Source organism: Anolis carolinensis, chromosome 5 (genome assembly GCF_035594765.1).
Source record: "Anolis carolinensis isolate JA03-04 chromosome 5, rAnoCar3.1.pri, whole genome shotgun sequence".
Lineage (NCBI taxonomy): Eukaryota > Metazoa > Chordata > Lepidosauria > Squamata > Dactyloidae > Anolis > Anolis carolinensis.
Genome location: NC_085845.1, coordinates 15234947 through 15262672, shown reverse-complemented (window position 1 = coordinate 15262672; position 27726 = coordinate 15234947). Strand labels below are relative to the sequence as shown.

Sequence of the window (27726 nt, the reverse complement as noted above, 5' to 3'; positions counted from 1 at the left end):
AAGATGTTGAACAGAACCGGGCCCAGGACGGAGCCCTGCGGCACTCCACTTGTCACTTCTTTCCATGATGAAGACGACGCATTGGTGAGCACCCTTTGGGTTCGTTCACTTAGCCAATTACAGATCCACCTAACCGTAGTTTTGTCTAGCCCACATTTTACTAGTTTGTTTGCCAGAAGGTCGTGGGGGACTTTGTCGAAGGCCTTACTGAAATCCAGGTAGGCTACATCCACAGCATTCCCTGTATCGACCCAACTCGTAACTCTATCGAAAAAAGAGATCAGATTAGTCTGGCATGACTTGTTTTTGGTAAATCCGTGTTGACTATTAGCAATGACCGCATTTGTTTCTAAGTGTTCGCAGACCACTTCCTTAATGATCTTTTCCAGAATTTTGCCTGGTATTGATGTGAGGCTGACCGGACGGTAATTGTTTGGGTCGTTCTTTTTTCCCTTCTTGAAGATAGGGACCACATTCGCCCTCCTCCAATCTGCTGGGACTTCTCCTGTTCTCCAAGAACTCTCGAAGATAATTGCCAGTGGTTCTGAAATAACTTCCGCTAGTTCCTTCAGTACTCTTGGGTGTAGCTGATCTGGCCCTGGGGACTTGAATTCGTTTAGAGAGCCCAAGTGTTCCTGGACAACTTGTTTCCCTATTTGGGGTTGGATTTCCCCCAATCCTTCGTCCATTCCATGTTGCTGAGGTTGAAGATGGCTTTCTTTTTGTGAGAAGACCGAGGCAAAGAAGGCATTAAGTAGTTCTGCCTTTTCCCTGTCCCCTGTCGCCATCACCCCATCTTCTCCTTGCAATGGCCCTATCGCCTCCTTTTTCTTCCTTTTTCTACCAACGTAAGCAAAAAAGCCTTTTTTGTTGTTTTTTATGTCCCTGGCAAGCCTGAGCTCATTTTGTGCTTTAGCCTTGCAAACCTTTTCCCTACAGGTGTTGGCTATACGTTTGAATTCTTCTTTGGTGATTTCTCCCCTTTTCCACTTCTTGTGCATGTCACTTTTGAGCTTTAGCTCAGTTAGAAGTTCTTTGGACATCCATTCTGGCTTCTTTGCACTTGTCTTATTTTTCTTCTTTGTTGGCACTGTTTGCATTTGCGCCTTGAGTATTTCACTTTTGAAAAACTCCCATCCATCCTTAACTCCCTTGTTTTTTAATATCGGCGTCCATGGAATGCCGCTCAGTAATTCCTTCATTTTTTGGAAGTCAGCTCTCTTAAAGTCCAGAAAGCGTGTTTGACTTGTCTTAGTTTCAGCATTCCTTTGTATTGCAAACTGCAGGAGCACATGGTCACTTGCCCCTAAGGATCCAACCACTTCAACTGTATTGATCAGGTCTTCCACATTTGTTAAGATTAGATCAAGAGTTGCTGATCCCCTTGTTGCCTCTTCTACCTTCTGGACCATAAAATTATCTGCAAGGCAAGTGAGGAATTTGTTGGACTTTGTACTCTTGGCTGAGTTTGTTTTCCAGCAGATATCGGGATAATTGAAATCGCCCATGACTACTATATCTCTTCTTTGTGCCTGTTTGGACTTGATGAAGACAGAAGGCTTCATCAAGTCCTTCATCCTGACTCGGAGGTCTGTAGTAGACACCCACGACAAGATCTTTTTGAGTCCCGGTTCCCTTGATTCTTATCCAGATGCTTTCAAGCTGGTTTCCCAGATTACAGTCTTGCATTTCTTCTGCAACGTAACTGTTTTTGACATATAAAGCTACCCCCCCTCCTCTCCCCTTTGTTCTATTTCTGTGAAAGAGGTTATAGCCCTCAATGGTTAAATTCCAGTGATGGGAGTCATCCCACCAGGTTTCAGTGATGCCTATGACAACGTATGTGTGGTGCTGTGCTAGGAGTTGGAGTTCGTCTTGCTTATTTCCCATGCTCTGAGCATTAGTGTAAAGACATGTAAGCCCCTGTGACCTCCCCTCAAACTGTTTATTTGGGATTATTGTGCTCTCTGTACTTGGTCCTTGCTGTGTTTGTGCAGCCCTCCGTTTAGCCTTTTGGAGGTTCCCTGTGGTCGTGGGTAATATAGTGTTCGCCAGGCTGTTGTTCCCCTCCCCCAGTGGATCTAGTTTAAAGTGTGCCTGATGAGGTTTGTGAGTCTGTGTGCGAAAAGATGTTTTCCTACTTGTGTGAGATGCACCCCATCGCTTGCCAGTAGTCCATCCTCTTGGAAGAGTAGACCATGGTCAAGGAAGCCAAAATGCTCCTCTTGACACCATTTTCTGAGCCAGTTATTGACCTGTACTATTTTTCTGGCCCTTGTAGAGCCGTGTCCTACAACGGGGAGGAGGGATGAAAAGATCACATGTACATTATACAGTTTTAGCTTTGTTCCCAGAGCTCGAAAATCATTTGTGATCTTTTGAAAAGTATGCCTACCGGTGTCATTGGTACCTACATGAATCAACATAAGGTGGGGAGGGTGATGGGGCTTTAGGAGCCTGCTGAGCCTCTGAGTGATATGGTGTATTTTTGCCCCCGGGAGGCAGCATGTTTCTCGAGCCATCCCATCCGGTCTGGAAATGATGGCTTCCGTTCCTCTAAGGAGGGAGTCACCTACTACCAAGACCTGTTTCCTTTGAGGATTGACAGGGTCCCTTTTGTGCAAGACAGTGTGTATGTCCCCTGAAGAGTGTTCCTGTTGAAGTGAATCATGTAGGTGTAAAGTGTTGTCCTCCTCCTCAACATCCCCAGTGCATTCATCAATGACAATCCATTGAGATACATCCGAGAGCCCATTACTCTCCCAAGGATGTTCCTGTTGCTCCTGGTCTATGATTGGGGATGGAGCATTTGCATGATTACATAAGTGTGACTGTGGTGATGCACTGTCCCCGTCAGGGCTATCCCCTGCGCATTGATCCAGGGTGGTCCACTGAGTGGTATCTAAGAAACTGTGGTCCTCCACAAGATGTGTTTCCTGATTGTATGTTAATGATGTAAGAATTTCAAATCTGTTGTGTAAATGCAGCTGAGCAGAGGAGTTCTGCGGAGGCTGCCTGGTCCTGCGTCTCCTTCTATGGGTGACCTCCTTCCAAGCCTGAGGGTTGTCTACCTTTGAGTGGTGGTGTTGGTGTGATGCAGGCTGCAGATCTACAGCAGCGTGTTGTGCAGTGTCCAAGAAGAGCTCGAGTGCCTGAATGTCCTTAAGGGTCTTAATACGGTGCTCGAGCTGTTGGATCCTCTGCTCCATCAGAGTCATCTGTTTGCATTTGGAGCAGTTGTAGTTGTCTAGTTTTTGTGTGAAAAAGCGGAACATGCCACAGCTGGTGCATGTGATGGGAATGTTTTGCTTTTGTTGCATCTCTTGGTGTCAGGACCCAGGCAGCAGAGCACCAATAACCTTACACAGAGGCCAGAATCTATCTAATATCTTTATTAAAGAAATATGTAAAGTTAATAAAAGCAAGCGTATGAATTAGTCCAGGAGTAGACCTTTCAGGAAAGGTCAAAATTAGTCCAAAGAAGCAATGTCCAATATGAAATATTAAGGTCCAAAGTTGTAATCCAATAACCGAAACACTCACTTTGCCAGGCAAAGTGAGGGGAGATGACAAGGTCTTTTAGTCCATGAACTTGAACGAGGCTAGGAAGTAACTTGATTCTTGGAAAAACAAGGCTTGGATACAAGGCAGCAAGGAACGAGGAGCAAGGACAAGATCCGTGGTATTTACTTGGCAAAATCCGGGAAACAAGGCAAGGCTGGGTCTTGGAAAGCAAGGCAAAATCCGTGGAAGAACAAGGCTGGAAAACGAAGGCTTGAATCAGGAACAAAGGCTTGGAAGCGGAGTAGCTGTCCACACACACTACTCCAGTTGCTGACGAAATTGACTCCGCAAGACCCCTCCGGGAGCAAGGAACCTAAATAGGCCTTGTTTTCCCCACCAGAGAACACTTCTCTGGGGAACCAGAAACGAAAGTCAATCTCTGTGTCCAGATGTATGACTCCCTAAAATTTCTCATGGGAACAGGCTTTAATCATCTGAATGCTTTGCTGCTATTCTCAAACTCCTGCGATTAGCCTGTTGCACTCCTTTCTGCTGGAGAATGTAATTACGGCGCGAAAAAGGGGGAGAACTCGACTCCGGGCTTGTTTGGGAGATTTCTGGAAGACAAGCCTCCTGCAGGTGCAAAGGCTCAATTTCTGGCTGAAATGGTTCCCTTTCTGGCTGAAATGGAGGAAAACCCAAGTTCTCCTCTTCGTCAGTCACAACAGCACTAGGAATGGGACTACATGACCCATGAGTCATCACACTATCCCCCTCCTCAAGCCCCCTCTCAAACTGGGACTCTCTCCCCGAGGCGCGAGGCCGCGGTTTGGCGGGATAGGTCTGATGGAAGCGGCGGGTTAGATCAGGAGCATGAACCGTGGAAGCGTCTTCCCAAGAGCGCTCTTCGGGGCCAAAACCCACCCAGTCAATGAGATATTGTAGGCGGCGGCGGTGAAAGCGAGAATCCAAAATGTCCTGAACCTCGAACTCTTCTTCTCCGTCCACCAGAACAGGGGTGGGGGCCGGCCGGTCTGCATCAGGGCGCACACCATCCGCCGGAAGGAGCAGGGAGCGATGGAACACTGGATGAATGCGCATAGAGCGCGGAAGTTGGAGTTTGAAAGTCACGGGGTTAAGTTGCGCCACCACTGGATAGGGACCAATGAAACGGGCATCTAGCTTCCGGCAGGGACGGTGGGAGGGCAAAAAGCGAGTGGACAGAAGAACCCGGTCTCCTACCTTGATTTCGGGGCCCGGCTGGCGATGCTTGTCAGCGTGGCGTTTATAGTCCTCCTTGGCTTGGTCCAGTTGCTGGAGCAAAAGTTGCTGCACTGCTGTGAGTTCCTGCAGCCAGTCCTCTGCTGCGGGAACTTCTGAGGTTTCAATGACAGGAGGAAAGAAACGTGGATGGAAGCCATAGTTTGCAAAGAACGGGGTTTCCTTAATTGAAGCCTGGACCCCATTATTGTAGGCAAACTCCGACAGTGGTAACAGGGAAGCCCAATTGTCCTGTTGGTAGTTTACATAACAGCGAAGGTACTGTTCCAAAGTGGCATTGGTGCGCTCAGTTTGCCCATCTGTTTGAGGATGATGAGCCGAAGATAAACGAGAGTCTATGCCCAATAGTTTTTGTAGTGCCTTCCAGAAGCGAGAGGTGAATTGGGACCCACGGTCAGTGACCAAACTCTTGGGCAATCCATGCAATCTGAAAACATGTTGGAGAAATAGATCTGCAGTCTCTTTGGCCGTGGGAAGGCCTTCGCAGGGAATAAAATGGGCTAACTTGGTGAAAAGGTCCACCACCACTAGGATCGTGGTGAATCCACAGGAAGGTGGTAGATCAGTTATAAAATCTGCAGAGATTATCTCCCATGGGCGAGATGGGGTAGGAAGGGGATGCAGAAGCCCTGAGGGCTTTTCCCTTCTTGTCTTGGAGCGCTGGCATACTGGGCAGGTGTTGATATATTTTTCTACATCCTTGCGGATCTTGGGCCACCAGAAATCTCTTAGGATCAAATGCATAGTTTTGAATAGCCCGAAATGCCCTGCTGGCTTGCAGTCATGACACAAACGAAGTGCCTTTTCCCTGCCCGGTCCTGGGGGGATGTAAACATGATTTCTATAGCAAAGCAGCCCATCCTTAAGCGAAAAGGGAAAATGTAGTCCTTGGCGAAGTTGGTCCTGCGCCCAGGCATCTGCTTGCTGACTAGCCCTGATTTCTTGAGCACAAAGGGGCCCTGGAGTAGAGGGAGTTGATTCAATGGGAGTGGATTTGGTGTTCCCCACTGTGAGCGTGGCAAAGTTCCCGGGTTGTAGCAGCTGGGACTCAAAGGTCTCCTTGCGTCCTGCAGCGTATTCCGGTTTCCGTGACAGAGCATCTGCTTGCTTGGTCTGGGCTGGGGTTACATAATGAATTTGGAAGTTAAAACGTTCAAAGAATAAAGCCCAGCGTTGTTGTCTCTGATTTAGCTTGCGGGCAGTTCTTAGATGCTCTAGATTCCGATGATCAGTATGGACTTCAATGGGAAATTTGGCCCCTTCTAACCAATGTCTCCAAGTTTCAAAGGCTGCCTTTATGGCCAATAGTTCCTTTTCCCAAATGGTGTAGTTTCTCTCTGGTGCGGTCAATTGACGGGAATAAAAGGCACAAGGATGAAGATGATCTCCCACCGGTTGTAGGAGTACAGCCCCAATTGCTACATCGGAGGCGTCCGCCAGCACAACAAAAGGGGTTTCAGGATCTGGGTGCTGAAGGATTGGCTGGGACGTGAATAATTTCTTTAGTTGCTGGAACCCTTTCTCTGCTTGATCTGTCCAGCGGAAGGGCTGTTTCCCACGGATGCAGCTGGTGATTGGGTCAGACCAGCGGGCAAAATCTGGAATGAACTTGCGGTAATAGTTCGCGAACCCCAAGAATCGTTGCACCTCTTTTTTGTTGGTTGGCGCCCGCCATTCCAATACTGCTGAAACTTTTGCCGGGTCCATGGAGAGCCCTAGTGGCGAGACGCGGTACCCCAGGAAATCTACCTCCTGTAGATCAAAAGCACATTTTTCCAGCTTGGCATAAAGTCCATGATCCCGCAATCATTGTAACACCATTCTGACGTGGTTCTCATGTTCTGATTGTGATCTAGAAAACACCAAAAAATCGTCCAGGTAGATGATCAAGAACCAATCTAGATAATCCTGAAAGATGTCATTGACAAAATGCTGGAACGTTGCGGGAGCTCCACATAATCCATAATTCATAACTCGGGACTCGAATAATCCGAATTTAGTCTGGAAGGCGGTCTTCCACTCGTCCCCTTCTCTGATGCGAACTAGATTATACGCTCCCCGAAGATCCAGCTTGGTGTAGACCTTGGCTCCTCGAAGTCGGTCTAGTAGGTCCGAGATTAAGGGCAGGGGATAGCTGTTCCGCTTAGTGATATTGTTCAATGCTCTATAGTCCACCACCAAGCGTAATTCCCCTGACTTCTTTTTCACAAACATCACTGGGGAAGCGGCTGGGGATTGAGAGGGTCTGATGAATCCCTTGCGAAGGTTTGACTCTATGAACTCCCTGAGAGCTTCTTGCTCCGGTTCAGTCAGGGAGTAGAGATGTCCTCGCGGGATCGGGGCCCCCTCCACCAAGTCAATGGCACAGTCATAAGGTCTATGTGGGGGTAATCTCTCGGCCTCTTTTTCATTGAATACATCCCAATATTCTGAGTACTTCTTGGGCAAGGTGATAATGGGTTCAGTGTCTGTGGTATGGCAGATCTTAGCTACAAGGCAATGGTTTTGGCAATATTTTGAAGCAAACTGCAGTTCTCTGTTGGACCAGGAGATGCTTGGGTCGTGAAGTGTCAGCCATGGAATACCCAAAATCACAGGGAAATGAGGAACCTCGGTAACAAAGAAGGAAATCTCTTCCATATGTTCCCTTATCCACATTCTGGTGGGTTCCGACCACTGACTTACAGGACCCGTCTTGAGGGGGCGGCCATCGATGGCTTGCACCACACGGGCATTCTTGAAATCATGATATTGTAATCCCAGAGAGTCGGCATACTCTCTATCAATGAAATTGTTGGTGGCTCCGGAGTCTATCATGGCATGGATCATGACGGGTCCTTTTTTTGCTGACCACAAGGTGACCACTAGAAGAAACAGGACCCCGGTTGGCGGCTCTTGAGTGGGTTTTTTGACCGGGTTGGCGAGCCTCTCTATGCCCGGTCGCTGGCTTCCCCCGCCGGCTGTGCGCCAGCCACCTCAGACGTCTTCGTCTCCGTGGAGGACGCCGCCGCCAGACGGGCGGCGGGCTTCCCTTTGGCTGGGCATTCTCTGGTGAAGTGGCCCCCGTTTCCGCAGTACCAACAGAGATTTAGGCGTTGGCGGCGGGCCTTCTCGGCGGCATCTAATCTGGGACGCACATTGCCCAACTGCATCGGCACTTCCTCGCTCCCTCTGGGGTATGGGGCTGGTGGCGGGGGTCTCCATACTGGGCGCGGCTGGACGCCGGTGGGAGCGGGAGGTTTCACCCCAGCTCTACCGCTCTGGCCTCGGACCCATTGTTTTCTGTTGGCAAGCATGACTTCAGCTCGTAAACATTGATCAATGAGTGCTTCAAGAGAGTGGGGAGGATCCACCTTGGAGATTTCTTCCAGCATCTCAATGTTGAGGCCCTCCCGAAATTGTCCTCTAAGGGCTATATCGTTCCATCCAGTGTTGTGGGCCAGCACTCGGAACTCGGCTATGTACTGGGACAAGGGTCTGTCCCCTTGGGAGAGGCGCCGGAGTTTGTGGCCGGCTGCCTCCAAATTGTCCTCGATTCCCCAGGTCTCCTTAAGGTGGTCCAAGAAGTGTTGCGCTGACCTTAGATGTGGGGAGGCTTGGTCGAACAGTGCCGTCGCCCAGTTGGCCGCTGGCCCGTCTAGGAGACTGTAAACCCACGCCACCTTGATGTCTTCTTGGGGAAACTCGGCAGCACGGGCCTCTAGATAAGCCTGGCATTGACGACGGAAAACATGAACCTTAGAAGCTTCTCCAGAAAACTTGTTGGCAACGCCATGGCCGGGAGACGGATTCCGCGTTCCTTCAAACCCTTTATTTCCCCATCCTGCGCATTGAGCTTATCACGGATCCGGTCCACCTCATCCTTATCGATGGTGTAGCTGATCGGTTGGCCTCCCGGCCCGGTAGACATTCTGGCCTAGGTTAATTGGTGCTTAGGGTGGCGGAGTCAAACTGTCAGGACCCAGGCAGCAGAGCACCAATAACCTTACACAGAGGCCAGAATCTATCTAATATCTTTATTAAAGAAATATGTAAAGTTAATAAAAGCAAGCGTATGAATTAGTCCAGGAGTAGACCTTTCAGGAAAGGTCAAAATTAGTCCAAAGAAGCAATGTCCAATATGAAATATTAAGGTCCAAAGTTGTAATCCAATAACCGAAACACTCACTTTGCCAGGCAAAGTGAGGGGAGATGACAAGGTCTTTTAGTCCATGAACTTGAACGAGGCTAGGAAGTAACTTGATTCTTGGAAAAACAAGGCTTGGATACAAGGCAGCAAGGAACGAGGAGCAAGGACAAGATCCGTGGTATTTACTTGGCAAAATCCGGGAAACAAGGCAAGGCTGGGTCTTGGAAAGCAAGGCAAAATCCGTGGAAGAACAAGGCTGGAAAACGAAGGCTTGAATCAGGAACAAAGGCTTGGAAGCGGAGTAGCTGTCCACACACACTACTCCAGTTGCTGACGAAATTGACTCCGCAAGACCCCTCCGGGAGCAAGGAACCTAAATAGGCCTTGTTTTCCCCACCAGAGAACACTTCTCTGGGGAACCAGAAACGAAAGTCAATCTCTGTGTCCAGATGTATGACTCCCTAAAATTTCTCATGGGAACAGGCTTTAATCATCTGAATGCTTTGCTGCTATTCTCAAACTCCTGCAATTAGCCTGTTGCACTCCTTTCTGCTGGAGAATGTAATTACGGCGCGAAAAAGGGGGAGAACTCGACTCCGGGCTTGTTTGGGAGATTTCTGGAAGACAAGCCTCCTGCAGGTGCAAAGGCTCAATTTCTGGCTGAAATGGTTCCCTTTCTGGCTGAAATGGAGGAAAACCCAAGTTCTCCTCTTCGTCAGTCACAACAGCACTAGGAATGGGACTACATGACCCATGAGTCATCACACTTGGTGAGCGTGGTGGCCAAGTGGGATCTTTGTACAGTTAAGTAATATGCACGCACTTTATGTGCAAACTGCAACAAACCACCTCTTTGTGTATTTTTTTATGTTGCTTTGTTTCCTGTATGTAATGCAAAGGATAGTTAGTAAAGGTGCCTCCTGCTGCCTCTGCCTCTGCGAGAACCAACTGCCCTTCTGGGATCAGGCTCTGGCAGAAACTCACACTGGCAAATAAAGCTTTCCCAGAAACTCAATTAACAGGGGACAATGCCTGCTGTCAATCAACTTAAGTACCTGGCTCTCTTTCAACAGAACAGTCACACAACAGTTAGACTTTGACCACAGGAGCCAAGCCCACACTCAGTTTAAAATCTTAGCCAAATCTTAGCCAAATCCTACCTGAAGCCAGGGAGCAAAAATGTCCTCCTGCTGCCTCTGTCGCTTGCAGTTCATCCTGTATTCCTCAAGACTCTACCATCTCTTTTGTTGCACAAACGGGGACTAGTCTGTTTTGCATTCCTACCCTTGCAACCCATATGAGATGGGTAATTATTCATCGGTTGCTTTGCAAAGTGTTCTTTGCCAGAATGGATATTTGGAAGCGATGATGCTTCCACTTGCATTGAGGGCCCCTGAGCTTTTCACCGAAGGGAATGAATATTCACACACATACACTCGCAACATTCATGCATATTCAGGTTTGTCCATTGAAATGAATGGGTATTGAAGCTTATCATCCGGGAATGGTTTGATGGATAGCACTAAATGTCTATAAAGCCCAACATTTCCATGCAAATTTAAAATTTCCCTTCCAGCATTTTAAAAGTGTTAGCCTGGTTTCAAGAAACAGAGAGGGAAGCTATGTGTCATTGTTGTTTTGTTATGCTGTTTTATTTGCTTTGATTGAACCCAAGTGGATTTTTAATAATCTATTGTTTGTTGCCTCTTGTTTATACTTTTGCAGGAGGATGAATAATGCATGATGAGAGACTAAAGGAAATGAGTAGATTTCATTGTATTTGTATTAGACAAATAATGTGTAGTACTCTGTTTCCTAGGTTAAGGTCACCCAGACCACGGATGGACAGCCACAAACCCAGTTGATTAAAACACTACAGAAAGGAGATTACTTTGGGGAAAGGGCCCTCATCAGGTTAGTTCAAAATTACTTCTGGTTCATAAACATTCACATTTACTTTCCAAATGTTTTTGGGTGATGTTGAAGCTGTTCACAAATAGAATAGGTTGTGGAAACACAAATAGAATAGGTTGTGGGCAGTATTGTTGGGGTAAATGACTAATCCCTTTTAGCACATATGCACTTAAGATTAGATGTCCGTTCTACTACTTCTTCACTCACAGCATCTTTTATGCCCATTGGAAGGGTAAATTTTCTATTGCCCAAATATCTATATTTTGACCAAACCATAGTTCAATATGCATCCATGCAGAGGTTAATCTACTATGAAACTAATTCAAATTGTTTTATGAACCCATTTTATAATCTAGCAAATAAACCTCCCATCATGATCAACTCATACGCAACAAGGCTATGTAGAGTAAGCCAAGTGGTCTCTCTTCATTCCAACAATCAATAAGAAAACTCCAGCTTTTCTGAGAGGATTATACAGCATTGGATTGGCTGTCCAATAAATATTTAAAGGCTATAGTATTATGTACTTAAAACAAAAATAACACATAAAGGTTGCTTATAAAACGTGTGTTTTGTTTGCATTACATTTATGTGGACTCCAACCTTGCTCATTAATGTATCTGAGCTGTAACCTAAGAACGCTCATGAAGTAAAACCCATTTTAGTCTATAAGGTGTCACAAGACTCTCCTTTTATTATTTTTTCTGCATCATAACATTCAAATAATGCAAGTTGAATATTTAAAGACATCATTTGGGTAGAAAATCAGAGGACACGATGGCGGTTAGATTTATGAGACTTATTTTTTTTTTTTTGTAAGATCAAAACCCCAAAGTGGGATTTGGCTTTAAAAGTGTCATCCCATTGTTTATCCTCTCTTACTTGCAACACTTTTGTTGGGTTTATAGCTGACACATTGCTGCAAGCAGGACATTGTAATTTCTTTCTTGGAAATATTTAGCAAAGATACATTAGAAAATGTAGATTAGAATCCTATTGGAAAGTTACAGCTTTGTAAGTGTATCTAGTAAAAGGCTACTATTATATTACTGTGTGAAGGAACCAGAAAAGTGACTGATATGCATGGGAATTGATGCATAATAGAACTGATATGCATTGAGACCAATGGGCATAAGGACACTTTTACCAGTGTCTTCACAATTCACTAAAAGGTCTTCTTAGTGCCTTTGCTATATAGCTAAATATATATAAAGTTATGTAATACATACTGTGGTAGAGGATTCTAGCCCTAGATTTATGAATAAAGGTTTACTGCTTTAGAAGAGTCCCATTATGTTCAATAGATTAATCCCTCAGGTTTATAGGGCTGTATTGTTGGGCAATGTGTCTTGTTAATGGGTGTGTAGGGGATAGTACTGCAATCTCATTGGTTTTGTTGATTTCTGGAACATGTTGTATGTGTATGCACACACACAAATGAACACCAGCGATGCACATCTTAATTTTTCTATTTATTCTGTTGATTCAGTGTTTTGATCTTCTTTGATTACAGTGACGATGTTCGGTCTGCTAATATAATTGCGGATGAAAATGATGTGGAGTGTCTTGTTGTCGATAGAGAGTAAGTAGCAACTTTATGTTTTGTTGCTTTTCTTCTCAGTGATTCAAATGTATTCACTCTATATATCATCAACAGTGCATTCCTTTTACATGGTGATACTCTCTTTATAATCTGCAAGATGATAGCATATTCACATTCATATTTACTTTTATGAGACATCTTTTTGTAGTCATCTTGTGACAGTGATCGCTGTGGAGCTATCAAAGATTACAGGGAAGGGGCCAATGTGTTTTGAAATGATAAACCAGCACAGGTTTGAAAAATAGATTTTTGTGTCATCCAAGAGAGAAGCACATTTTGTACATCCACCTTAACAGATACAGGGCGTACAATTGTGCAATAGTTCTTGAGCAAAGGCAGAAACATCTCACTGAATTAGGGATTCACATGATTTATTGGTGCTTTAAAATCAGTGAAACTTTAATTTGTGTTAGCTGTATAAATCCTATGGCGTATCATGGGTTCATACAATTTGGAGACTGAAAGACCTTAAGTGTCTCCCTCATTAATGTGAATGATTGTTGAATCCCTGCCACTCAATCTTATTGAGCAAAGATAACTCTGTTCTTGATGAGAGGATTGAGAGAAAGCTCTCTGCTCTCTCAAATCAATAAAAAGGATTGGTGGAATATCTACAAGAGTGTCTTTGCATGTTGCTGTCACTCATTTTCCCATACGTTAGCATCATCTGCAACTGCCAGAGCCAAAAAAAACTACACATCCTTTTCTACTCCAAACAGTGTCAAATCCACATGGACAACCTTGGTGTGCTTCAGGTTTTGGATAATGGATTCTCATTTTCTTAATGAATTCTCATTTTCTTTAACAGGAAAAACAACTTACAGTATATACTCAAGTATCGGCCGATTTTTTCAGCCCTTTTTTAGGGCTGAAAAATCTCCCCTCAGCTTATACTCGAGTGAGGGTCCTGGTTGGCTTATGTTTGAATGATAGGTAATCAGAGTTGGACAGTCTTATCTTAAATTACAGTTTTATATAAATATTCAAAAACATTTAACCCACTGATGCCTCAGTTAATGTAATTTTATTGGTTTTTATTTTTATTTTTGAAATTTACCAGTAGCTGCTGCATTTTCCACCCTCATTTTATATTTGAGTCAATAAGTTTTCCCAGTTTTTTGAGGTTAAATTAGGTGCCTCAGCTTATATTCGGGTCAGCTTATACTTGAGTATATACGGGTAATACAAATATGATATAATGCATGGAAATGGGATACTTCAGCAGGGTGCTACTATGTTTCTTCATTCTATTTGTGCCTGCAGAACCTTCAACCAAACCGTTGGGACTTTTGAAGAGCTCCAGGCTTACCTTGCTGGTTACGTGGCTACTCTCGCTCGTGATGATGAAAAAAGGAATGCACAGTAAGTCTTCATCTTCATCTAGCTGATGTAGGAGCCCCTAGTGGTGCAGTGAGTTAAACCCTTGTGCTGGCAGGATTGATAACTTCAAGGTTGGGTTGCTGACCTGAAGTTTGCTGGTTCAAATCCAACCCAGCCTCCCACAAGGATGGTAAAAACAACAAAACATCCAGGCATCCCCTGGGTAATGTCCTTGCAGATGGCCAATTCTCTCACATCAGAAGCGACTTGGAGTTTCTCTAGTCGCTCTTGACATGAAAAAAAATCTAGCTGATGCTCAAAGTTGCCGAGAAGGCAACCTGATGTGAAAAGGTAGACAGTAGAGATGTCACTTTTACATTTGGGCAGTGACCTTGTTTGAAATTCATAGAATGCTGCAGCACCTCTGATTTTGAAACTTAGTCAGCATTTTCCACCCACTTTGATACTTGCTGAAGCCAAACCTTAACACAAACTTTGCCAACTTTTACAACATCTTAGATGTAGCTAATATCTAAGGGCAGCAGATATTATGATACTGAGATGTTATTTAATGGACATATGTGGCTGCCTTGTCTTTTTTCCAGTGGTGCTGCTCAGCAGTGAAATATATCCACTCTATCAATGTCTCACTGTTTCAGCTGCAGAGATGTTTCCCTATATGCTCCATAGCTTTCAAATTCTTTCTCTGCATGAGTGCTTCTGTTTTTTTTTTTCATGGCAAATGGAAAACAACAGGAAGTTCCTTAAGCAAAGAGATTTTGCATAGAAAATTAACTACAAGCCTGGTTGCATACAGTTTTGGAGTGATATCTTCTTGGGATTTTACATTCGCATAATTAAGAAGATTGCCAGTATAACTGCTTTTCTCCAGTTTTGCATATTCAGTATGTCATTACACAATGAATTTCCCCAGCTGTTCAATGGCAGCTTAATGGCATCCAATGATAACTCTATCACCACACTCAAATGTCCACCAACTGGCTTCATCGTCTCAGACCTTTGGCAAAACTTTTATTCTCAACAGATTAATATATGACTTCAATTTCACTCTTCCGTGCCCTGATCTAAGCCAGTTTAGGACAACTCAATTTGGATTTACAGTATCACTATAGGTAAAGATGCATTGCAAATATGGGATGCCATCTTTCATAGTATAGTTTTACATTCTTGTAAAATGATATGTTTTTCTTGTTGCTTTCAACTAAATGTGCCCTGAAATTTAGGGTGACTCCATGTGAGTTTTCCCAGCAAGATTTATTTGGAGGAGGTTTACCATTGACTTCTTCTGAAGTTGAAAGTGTGATTTGCCCAAGGTTGATCATGGATTTGAACCCTGTTCTTCCGGAGCTCTAATCCAGCTATTAAACCACTACATCCCACTAATTCCCATGTAAAGATCTTGTTTCTTGTATACTGCCTTGAGAAAACATTTTCTTCTATAGGGCAGCAGTAATGAGCAGTAAGCAGAGGAGACAATACATTATTATTAAAAATAAATATATGGGTAAGATGACTTTCCAAATTAGCTTTTGTGCTGAAGTTTTTGCAAGAGAAGCGACTACTGCTTAGAGCCAGAAATATAGAAGCATAGTAATAGGAGATAATGCTATATATGTTATGAGACTCATTTTCCTTTTAATGCTTTTAGTTTTAATAGATCATCCAAATGAGCATTAATATAGAAGAAGAATGGGTCCATTAGATGAAGATATTGCAGTTGGTATTCAGATGACCAGTTTCCCGACCTTCCGTTCATTTGTGTAAATAAGAGCTTAGAAAAGTTATTTTTTGGGGAGTACAAGTCTCCAAAAGAACTCCCATGATGACTGGGATTCTATAAATCTAACTCAGTAACTTTTCAATGCTCTTCTGTAAATGTATAAAAAATCTCAGCGATTTCATAAAACTAGAAAAATACCATTACTGATTCGAGGTACCCAAAGAGATAGAATGCAATCAATATTTAATATCTCATGAAATTGTACTATTAAAAATGCTTTAAATAGAACGGTAGGAAGCAAACGAAGCTCATCTTCCCATAGTTTTGATATCTGGTATACAAGGAGACTTTGAAAAAATGTCTAGGCTATCTCAGATTTTCCTTAAATTAATCTTTTTAATCCAAAATAAGAAAGTTTTCCAAATTAGCTTTTGTGCTGAAGTTTTTTTTGCAAGGGAAGGGACTACTGCTTAGAGCCAGAAATATAGAAGCATAGTAATGGGAGATGATGCTATATATGGCATGAGACTCATTTACCTTTTTAAGGCTTTTAGTTTTAATCAATCACCCAAATGAGCATTAATATAGACAATCCAAATGAGCATTACTATTTTTTTTCCTGTTGAAAGATGGTTCATATCATGCACAAATGGAGGTCGCCCTTCCTTTTCACTTAAACAGAATATTAATTTTCTTATAGAAAATTAATTTCTATACAAAGGGACATATTTGTGGATTATTATTTACAGAGCCTACTCTACACAGGGAGAGATCTTTTCCATTGCTATGAACTGGGATGCCCCTTGCCAACTGAGTAAACTCTGTATAGTTTTGAGGTCATATTCCTCTTTTCCCACAATTCTTAGTCATTAAACCTAATGAGATCTTCTTCCAAGAGAAGCAAGACTTGACTTGTTCTACCAATGCCATGGGGCCATTGGTCAATTCACACTTCCCAAAAGAGCAGCTTGAAACAAGACAACGGCCAGTGGTGGTTATGACTTGTGAATTTCTATATGAACATGTCCAAGCTTTCAGATGTTCAGAGAATGTGCCTCTCTCGATCCCAGGCATATTTAATGGAGATATGATAGGCTGCCTTTTCTGTGTCTGCTTCCAGGTTCTGAAATTTTCTTGGTGAGCAAATCTTGGGAATTGGCAAAATATGCTTAATGCAGAATTAACTGGAGCAGATGGATGCTAATATTTGCTCTCCTGTAGCTTTGCTGAATGCAAGTTTAGACTATAAACCATTATCTGGATTAGAATACTACAATAGGTAGAGATAAAGTATTTTCTTGAGCTAACATAAGCCACTTGAAACATTTTACCATTTTTAAGTTCACCAAAAGCTTTCTGGACTTTCTTAGACAAGGAATATTCAGAGGTAGATTTGCCAGTTACTTCCTCAGAAATATAGCCCAGCACCTGTTCATTCATGTCTGTAATTCCTCTGTTTTCAGAGTGTTGTTTTTTATTTACTGTTCTGATTTTAGCGTTTTTACAGACATGAATCAGTCAGGGGCAGCTAACACCTCAGAACAAAGGATTCCCCCAGGCAGGAATGAAGCTTGCAAGGCCATTAATGCTAATCAAGGTGATTAATCACAACATTCACACTGGCCTCCAAAATACAAGATTTTTTTAAACCTCCCTTGCTTAGTTTTCCAATATACCTCACAACCTCTGAGGATGCCTGCCATAGATGTGGGTGAAACGTCAGGAGAGAATGCTTCTGGAACATGGCCATACAGCCTGGAAAATGCACAACAACCCAGTGATTCCGGCCATGAAAGCCTTTGATAACACATGTAGTGTAGTTTAACTCCATTGACCTGTATTACATGTGTCTACAGTGGATATTTAATCCAGTTTCAAACTTCATTGTATGGCAGTGTAGATATCTCCCCTTGTTCCAGTGGTGAAGAAGAACAATACAGCTGCAGTATGTCAATTCCAGTAAGTCCTAAGAAAATGCTGTCAAAGATTTTGGCCAATGTTTCACACAAACAGAAGAATGTCTCTAGTTTGTGATTACTTTCATCTTGCATATTCTGCTGCTAGATCAGAAACAGCCTGTCTCTGAACACAAGAGATGTCCCATTAGGAGGAGGAACCAAGCCAACGTATGTGGCTACAAGAAAGACTTTTTGAAGTGTTATTGGACTGCTACAGGATTTTTTTTAAGCAACATGCTCAGTTGATACTGAACTGAAGAGGATATTTTATTTCTTTTTAATGCAGAGTCTCTTCCTTGGAGCGATTACCTAGTGATGTCTCTTTGGAGATGATACAGCTGAAAGAAAAAGTCGCCCAGTTTCCTTCCTCTTGCCCATTTCAGAACCTGGAAATTGTTGCTACTCTGGGCGTTGGTGGATTTGGAAGAGTTGAGCTTGTAAGAATTTGATATTCTAATGTTTTATTTAACCTTTCGATCCAAGTTTGTACTTTAATATATGAATCCCTTAGCAGTGCTTTCGGTTAACAACAAAGCTCTGTTGCAGTCTCCTTTTTTATTCCCATTCTCTGTTCCGTCAATACAGCTGTCAAGTGCCAATGCTAGATTTCACCTGGGCTCTGGTTCCTGTTACAGCTGGAAAATGATTGCAATGGATTCATATTTCTGTATCAAAAGAACTACAGTCAACACTCTGTATCCACAGATTCTATATCAATTGATTCAACTATTATTTATTATTTATTTATTATTATTTGTGGTATTTATATACCGCCCTTCTCAACTCTGAAGGGCTCAGGCTGGTTCAGTGTTGGCACAAGTTCAATGCCCTCCATAAAAAAACAGAGCAGAACCTTCCCAGAAGATCTTAATCTACTAACTGGTTCACTACTAACCAAGAAGTCATGAGTTCAAAGCCAGCCCGGGTTGGATTGAGCACCCGACCATTAAAATAGCCCAGCTCATTGTTGGCCTAAGCAACCTGAAAGATAGTTACATCTATCAATCCATGATTTTAACATTTTTTATCTTGTATGTGGTTTTTATGACTTGCTTTTATTGTCTGATTATTGGTTTTATTGGTTTCACTGTTTTGTTTTTATTGTTCTGTTCGGGCTTGGCCCCATGTAAGCCGCCCCGAGTCCCTTCGGGGAGATGGGGCGGGGAATAAGAATAAAATTATTATTATTGTTATTATTATTATTATTATTATTATTATTATTATTATTATTATTATATCAAGTAGGGAATTAGGTACCGCTTATGTGGGGAGGCTAATTTAACTAATTTACAACATAATAAAAAAATTGTCCAGCAGCATGCGGAAAGGAATAAGGAAGTAATCCATCAAGGACTCGGTGTCACAGTGGATGATGGTGAAGCATCAGCTCCCCCTGTAGCCAGAATCGAGAATACCCTCATGAAACCGGAAGAGAGAAAATGTTACATTGCCTTTGTGTCTTTGTCTCTGTATGTCGCATGGCATGGAATGTTTGCCATGTATATGTACATTGTGATCCGCCCTGAGTCCCCTTTGAGATAAGAATATAAATACTATAAATAAAATAGAGGGAGATATGTTCGGTCAGGTAAATTGGACTGGAGCCGCTTAAGGCTTTATAGGCTAAAGCCAGCATTTTGAATTGTTTTCAACTCAAGGCTTGAAAACAGGTATTTTAAAAATCCAAAAAAACCCCTAAACTTTGATTTTGCCATTTTATATATGAGACACCATTTTACTATGTAATAGTATAGAATGAGACTTGAGCATCCATGGTTTTTGGAGATCTTGGAACCAAATCCCAACAGATACCAAGGGCTCACTGCATTAATTTCCCAAGACAGACAATAGGAAGAAGTTTCTCTTGACTCTGAAATTTGTAGATTCCTAAAAGCTTGAGTTGGATTCTGGTAAAGAAAAAACATACACAAAACCGTATTTTAAAAGGACCTACAACTAAAAAGGAATGGGTAGTCCTATATTCCCAAGAACTGTTTTAGAGATCCTCTAGACATAACCCATAATCTGGTGCCAGTTTGGAGTAGCAATACTCTGGACGGGTCCCGAGAGTAGCAAGTGTCTCCTTGCTGTCACCATCATTTCTGCCGGATGGCCACAGTCCTCATTATGGCAAAAAAACCAAAATATTATTCTGTTATGTTTACACTGAATGAATTTTGTGAGGGTTAAAGTGGGAAAAACTTTATTTTGTGCAACCCATTTGATCTTTTTTCTTCTTCTTGATACATTTAGGTGAAACTTAAGAATGAAAGCATAGCATTTGCCATGAAATGTATTAAGAAAAAGCACATAGTGGATACCAAACAGCAGGAACACATTCATTCTGAAAAGAGAATTCTAGAAGAGGCTTGCTCTCCATTCATTGTGAGGTAAATTGCTTTATGTTTCCTGTTTGCTTTAATTATTGTTAATAGAAACTGACATTATTGTTTGTTTATTTGCCACATTCCATTATTTTTTATTTCCACATTCAGCCAGTCCCTTAACAGACAGTATACTTTGAAATTAAGGAGTGCCATTCAGGAGCCATTGCATTATCTTCTTCCAAATTATAATTTGTTCCCATCATAAATCCAGATTGAGTGTCCCTTGCCCAAAATGCTTGAAATCAGAACTGTTCTATGCTTCAGGTTTTCCCCCAATTGGGAGGAATACTTGCGTATATATAATGATATATCTCAGAGATGGAAACCAGGTGTAAATACAAAATTTATTTATGTTTCATATACACCTTGTACACATAGCCTGAAGATGATTTAATACACAATATTTTTAAATACTTTTGTGCATGAAACAAAGTAGGTGTACATTGAACCATCAGAAAAAGCGTCACTATCTCAGCCACCCATGTAGACAGTTTTGAATTTTGGAGTATTTTGGATTTTAGGATTTCAGCTAAGGGAAACTCAACCAATATACTATTCCAGGATCATTAACTAGATGTAAGAACGGAACTGGCAAATGTTATTTTGTATACTAAAAGTCCCTGCTAGCCGAGGATATCTGAGTTTTCCTGGCTGTATGGCTATGTTCCAGAAGCATTCTCTCCTGACGTTTCACCCACATCTATGGCAGGTATCCTCAGTGGGGTTTATATATTTATGGAATAGTGTCCAGGGTGGGAGAAAGAACCCTTTGTTTGTTTGAGACAAGTCTGAATGTTGCAGTTGGTCACCTTTATTAGCACTGAATAGCCTTGCAGCTTCAAATGAACAAAATCTAGCTACCAGTATTAAAAAAAACCCTCTAAAATCAAGATAGTAAATAAAGAACAACACTCAAAAACAGGGGAATTCCAGACAAGATACAATCAGGGCCATCTAATCACCTCCCAACAAAGGATTCCCCCAGGTGGGAAGTAGCCAAGTTTTGAAACAGCAAGGTTATTCAGTGCTAATCAAGATGATCAATTGCAACATTCACACTTGCCTCAAACATACAAGAAAGAGTTCCTTCTCCCGCCCTGGACTTTCCACAGATATATAAACTCCACTTGCCTAGTTTCCAACAGACTTCACAACCTCTAAGTATGCCTGCTATAAATGTGGGTGAAACGTCAGGAGAGAATGCTTCTGGAACATGGCCATACAGCCTGAAAAACTCACAGCAACACAACAATTCAAATTGCAAGAAAAGATATCCCACCTAAACATTAGGAAGAACTTCTTTGTCTTGGAGGATGGTGAATTTTCCATCTTTAAAGGGCACTGCACCCCATATCCCCTTTGATTTTAAAAAGCCTTTGGTGAATAATTCTGAAGAAAATTAATAATTCATAGCTCCCTTCCTGACCATTTATGTCTTATTTAAGAACTATATATTTCCTTTCCCGCTTCCAAAAAGGGAGTTGCCGAGAGCAGATTAGGAAAATATAATGTGAAGACATGAATTTTTAAGTGTTTGAATTTCATTGTGGGAAGGTTGCTCATTTGTATATTTTAGTCTCCTTGCGACTGTTTTTGATCTCCTGTTCCTTTTGCTGTTTGATTTGTTACTGACTTAATGTTTTTTTTATCTTTATTCAAAGTTTTATATATAAAAAATGAAGAAAAGAAACATCTATATATATATCTTGATAAGAAAATAGTATTTTTCCATCGAAAGTGGGGGAACATTTATTTTTGTTAGAAAGTAGGAAAAAAGAGTAGAGAGGAGAGAAAAAAAAATAAGAAAAAATAAAGAAAAAAAACTTAATGTTTTTATTATTGGTAAGCAGCCTTAAAGTGCTTTGGGAAATATGGAAATATATAAATTTTATAAACAGATAAGAGAGAAAGGGGAGAGAGGGGGAAGGAAGGAAAAGTGTATTTCTCATTTTAGGAGTCTTCTGACAACACAGGGCATTTATATCTCCATTTTGATTATCTGCCCATTTTAACTCAACACAAGACTTCTTAAAAACAAGACCATGGCGGTGGTAGAACTGTGGCCTTAAGTTTGTCATTTGCCAACAGTGTGGGCCCATGAAAACTGTCTGCCTCTTCTCTATAGATTTACAGTAAAGATAAAAACCAGATAATCCATGAAATCTATTTTGTATGCTTAAAAACATTATGTAAGTTTCAAGTATCACTGCTATGCTAAAGAGATTGTCTCTTGTTTTAGATGACAGTTGGTTTATTTTGTTTCCCCTTTGCTTTGCTTCAGATTGTACCGAACTTTCAAAGACAACAAATACGTTTACATGCTTTTGGAAGCCTGCCTTGGAGGTGAACTATGGAGCATCCTGAGGGACAGGTAGAGATGGTTATAATAACCGTCTGTTCCTCCTCCTCCTCTTCTCTCCTCTTCCTCTTTTTCTTCCTTCTCTTCTACATCCCCTTAATTAATATGCATTATATTTCATTTAACCTGATGGTGCAGTGGGTTAAACCGCTAAGCTGCAGAATTTGCTGATTGGAAGGTTGGCGGTTGAACTAAAGAAGGAGCCCCTGGTGGTGCAGTGGATTAAACCGCTGAGCTGTTGAACTTGCTGACTGAAAGGTTGGTGGTTTAAATCCAGGGAGCAGAGTGAGCTCTCACTGTTAGCCCCAGCTTCTGCCAACCTAGCAGTTCGAAAACATGCAAATGTGAGTAGATCAATACTCACTTCAATGGGAAAGTAATGGTGCTCCATGTAGTTATGCTGGCCACATAACCTAGGAGATGTCTGCAGAAAATGCCGGCTCTTTGGCTTAGATGAGCACCAACCCCCAGAGCTGGACATGACTAGACTTAATGTCAAGGGGAAACCTTTACCTTTACATTTCTATATTTCATTTAACCTGATGGTGCAGTGGGTTAAACTGCTAAGCTGCAGAACTTGCTGATTGGAAGGTTGGCGGTTCGAATCTGGACGAGGCGCGCTCCTATTGTTAGCCCCAGCTTCTGCCAACCTAACAGCTTGATAACATGCAAATGTGAGTAGATCAATAGATACTGCTCTGGTAGGAAGGTAACGGTGCTCCATGCGGTCATGCTGGCCACATGACCTAGGACGTGTCTATGGACAACGCCGGCTCTTCGACTTAGAAATGGAGATGAGCACCAACCTTCAGAGTCGGACATGACTAGACTTAATGTCAGGGGGAAACCTTTACCTTTACTTTACCTTATATTTCATAATATTAAGGTTGCCCCAGGATGGAAAGAGCACAGAACATGGGAAATAAAAAATTGGAATGAACACTTAGCAGATTATATGCTGCAGGATTATATTGTGAAAAGGAGAATTAAATATATGAACAGATATTCTAAAGAGAACTGGGACTCAAAATGGAAAGAGCTGATAGTCAGAGTAAAAGGGAAAGGAAAATGCAAGGAACTAAATCAGACCATCTTCATCATTGAAGAAATAAAGTAATATTTAAAAGACAGGTACAACTATTCCTGGAGGGGGTGAGAGGGAAAGGGAGGGGGAAAACAGATGGATATAAAAAGGTAAAGGTTTCCCCTGACGTTACGTCCAGTCATGTCTGACTCTGGGGGTTGGTGCTCATCTCCATTTCTAAGCCAAAGAGCCGGCATTGTCCATAGACACCTCCAAGGTCATGTGACCAGCATGACTCCATGGAGTGCCGTTACCTTCCCACCAGAGTGGTACCTATTGATCTACTCACATTGGCATGTTTTTGAACTGCTAGGTTGGCAGAAAGATAGATATAAGCAGTAGGCTATTATAGAAATGGAAAGACTTAGAATACATGTCAGACCAGAATGGTATGAGTAAATAAGTGGGATTTTTTTTCTTTTTTTCTTTTCTGTAGTGTGAATGTGTAATGTTATACTCTACCTGTATAACTTAATAAAAGAGTTAAAAAGACGATATTAAGGGGGTTGGTTCTGATACTGCAAGAAAATCCACACTTAATTGGAATGGTTGAATTCTTAAGAACCTATTGTGTTGCTCTTTAAAGCCACATAGAAACAGGCATCACAAGGAGGTCTGGGAATCTAATCTAGAAATGTATTAGTTTTTCCTAATTACTTTCTCTGAGACAGTGCTTTTGTAGTTGTTACTGCTTTATTTTGACAGAACTAGGGTGGTGGAAGAAACATTTACAAATGGATTCCATTTCATTAACTCATCTGTACCTGGCACAGGTTAGAACAGCCCTTAGGCTGAAACAGTACAGGAAAAAACGATGACAGGGATTGGCATATTGTACCAAATAAAATGGGATCGGAGTGCACTTATGGCCCCAAGGCCTTCTAGGTTGGTCTTCTGCAATGTCACATACCTATGATTCCCTGAAGAAGGGAATCTATCCAACATATGCCTATGAAAAGGAGTTACCACACAACAGGGAGGAAAGGGCAGTCCTTAAATGTTTTCAGTTTCAATTTTTATTGTTAATGATCATCAAGTCAACTCAATTTATGGAAACACAATGGATGTGAGACCTTCAAAATACCCTCTCATCAATGCTGCTGAGCTGCAGCCCATTACATGACACAGGGCTACTTCCAGGGCTCCATGGATGCTGCGTCTCAGCAATGTTAAGAGGTAGCCATGAAAACAGTACCCGTGTTCTCATTGGGTCAACTGGGGACAACGCATGATTAAGCTGGGGACAGACAGGAAATCATGTGGGATGGTAAGGGGGTGATACTGGGTGCTGCCCACAGATTCCCTGCTGTCCCCTGGCTTAAGGACCTCTACGTGATGAAGTTCTAAGTTGACTCTCTCCACCTGTAATGTGATCTTCTCCTTTTCCTGCAGCCTTCAACTATATCAACATTTCCTAATATCATCTCATATTAAATCCAAAGTATGAAAAAGTCTAAAGTAATGGTTTTTAATGTTGGGAATCATCCTGGACTACTCAAGTCTAGATGTAGTCAGATAGATGATAAGGTTAGATTGAGGGAATCCTTTCCCTGTTTCCAAAGCATGCCTATCCTGTTTACGTCACATCCCTTACTTTGAAGTTAGTGGAAATGTAAATCTTTAGGGACACTAACTTCTCATTAGTCAGAATGTCTTTTATGGCCCCAATAAACTGGACCATGTGGTTGGAACCATTTTGGTTCTCTCTTCTCCCTTTGTTCTTCTAGCTAACAAGAAGCATCTTGCTGTCTCTCCTGGCAAGATGTAACTATGTAGATGTTTGTTATTTTTCCCTTCTTATTTTTCCTTAGAAACCAGTCTAGAGTAGACTAGACAGCTCCCAAGCCTTTCTATCTACAATGGAATTCTTTTTACCTGAATAAATACTTTTTGAACTTTTACTGAGACTCTGCAGTCCATTGCAATCCTAAATGGTCAAAGGCTTCTCTTGCTCACCCCGTGTAAGTAACTGCTGCATTTGAAAGCTTTGCTTTTGCTTCTCTGCTGTTTTTTGGTGGAATCTCCCCAGAGAGGATTAAATTGAGTCTAATCGCTCAGAGATTACCACAACATTTAAAATGTAAAAAAAGTTTTCCAGTTTGGTTTCTAGAGAGAATCCAGGCTCAGTTTGATCCCAACACCCATTTTGTGATCATTTTTGGTATCTACAGAGCTCTCTTACAGCACTGCATTTCAAATGAGTTGACTCTTTTCATGCCAGTATTCTTTCCTGTCCCGTTGACACAATTCCAACTAGAAAATGAAAATGCTGTATTATGGCATGGACAATCCTGATTGAGATATCCAGTGATGATCTTTGCATTTGGAGATCTTATCCTTGCTGCCTTTCCATGTCCTCATCTTTTTCTGATTTCTTGATTTAATTAAATACTAAGGTCTTTATCCACAATTTTTATCAGCTCATTTAGGGATCTGTGTCCTAGTTAGCAAAGATACTACAGTAGACATCAAACGTATGAAAATTAAATTTTAGATGAATTAATTTGTTTTCCATACCAAACTTGATGTCTCCTTAGTATGCACGTCATGTTTCAGCCATAGGGTTTCCATAAGTTTCATGGTCTTGGAGCTATAACTTTGACATAGACAGGCAAACATTTTTATAGAGTGGGATTTAACCAGGACAATCTGCCATACAGTATATGATATTCTATTCCCAATCAGAGAAACACAGAGAAAATTATTGATTTTTTCCAGAGGTAGCTTTGATGAAACAACTACAAAATTCTGTGTTGGATGTGTGACAGAAGCAATTGAGTATTTACATTGCATCAGTGTGATCTACAGGGATCTGAAGCCAGAAAATTTAATTTTGGATGCTCACGGATATATAAAGCTGGTAAGTTGTACATATGTATGTGTGTGAATTCTATGAGACTAATTGTAATTTAAGTCCTAACACATATAGAGCATTTAATAACAGGATAACAAATTATTTATGAATGTTAACATATATGCACAGTTTTCCATACATTTCCATTATTTCTGCAAACCAGAAAGCAGAGAAGAGTTGGAACTCAATAATTTTAATGTGAACACTTAAAAGTAGATGCTGCTAACAAGAACAACCACACTTATACATCAGTATTTGATAACAGTATCTCATTTTCCCTTTGAGGTTGACTTTGGATTTGCTAAGAAGATTGCAATTGGACAAAAGACGTGGACCTTCTGTGGGACTCCCGAATATGTTGCACCTGAAGTGATTCTGAATAAAGGCCATGATTTCAGTGTGGACTTCTGGTCTCTTGGAATCCTTGTGTATGAATTGCTTACAGGGAAGTAGGTGGAACTCATTTCTGCTGTTTGCCATTTTTATGTCTTGTTTCATAATGAGACTATTTTCATTGTGTTGCTGTTTCCCTGATTATTACAAACTAGACGGAGGTGTATCTCAGTGCCAATGCATGTGCTTTGTAAGTGGGCCTACTCTAAATCTAAATAAGAAGTAGAATTTTAAAACAAGTTTTAAAGGGTGTTCCATGCAATCATGCCAGCCACATGACCTTGGAGGTGTCTAGGGACAATGCCGGCTCTTTGGCTTAGAAATGGAGATGAGCACCAACCCCCAGAGTCAGACACAACTGGACTTAACGTCAGGGGAAACCTTTACTTTTATCTATGTAGCACTGCCCATAGTTTGGTGGTAGATTATTTGCTTTGCATGTTGTTGCAATTCTGATAGCTCTAGTTAAACGCATCAGGTAATGGAGACTGCAGGAAAAGAACTTTGCAGATATTGCAGAAACACTATTGTTCAGCATAGACAATGTTGCTGATAATTCTGCTGGTCTGAACTAAATTCAGCAACTTCTCCATGTTCATAACTTCAAATCGATTTCTGTAAATGTTTTGTAAACATATTGCCTTGACTTTGGTAATAACATAACAGTCTTTAAAAGATTTTTTTATTTGTATCAATAATAAATGTGAACTCTTGGGAGGAGGAATGAACTCATACCCTCACCTCAGTATAAGGCAGTTTCCTGTGGATTTTATCACCAGAATAGAATTTCCTTTTAGATACCACCAGTTTCTTTTCTCTTAACATTTTCTTCTCTTTTTTCTCCCCCTTTGGAAAAAAATACACTTCTTACAATTGTGGTATCTACTCTAGTCCTCCATTTTCTGGAGCCGATCAAATGACGACCTACAATTTGATTTTAAAAGGCGTTGAAAGATTGGATTTTCCAAGAATAGTATCAAAACGGCCGGAAGATTTGATTCGGAGGCTCTGCAGGTGAGAAGGGCAACTGTGCTCGAAAGATGTGAGAAGAACACCTTAGCAGCACTGTGTTCGGTAAAGCTATCCAAAGCAAGTTGGCTATGTTTAATCTTAAATATATCATACATAAAGCAAAATGGTATTATATAGCCCTTCTTGTGCGGGCTAGGTTTTTGTCCAAAATTGATGTATATTGTGGA

The 27726-nt window shown here is 41.7% G+C and overlaps 1 protein-coding gene across 1 annotated transcript in view; it reads left to right on the top strand.

Annotated features, from left to right (window-relative positions):
- prkg2 (protein kinase cGMP-dependent 2) overlaps positions 1-27726 on the top strand; it is an 80961-nt gene that overhangs the window by 44284 nt on the left and 8951 nt on the right. The window contains exons 8-16 of the mRNA XM_062981517.1: positions 10734-10828; positions 12342-12410; positions 13695-13793; positions 17737-17887; positions 19704-19840; positions 22119-22208; positions 25999-26140; positions 26420-26583; positions 27419-27541. Of these exons, the coding sequence (XP_062837587.1) occupies positions 10734-10828; positions 12342-12410; positions 13695-13793; positions 17737-17887; positions 19704-19840; positions 22119-22208; positions 25999-26140; positions 26420-26583; positions 27419-27541 (1070 nt within the window). The remainder of the gene's footprint in view (positions 1-10733; positions 10829-12341; positions 12411-13694; positions 13794-17736; positions 17888-19703; positions 19841-22118; positions 22209-25998; positions 26141-26419; positions 26584-27418; positions 27542-27726) is intronic.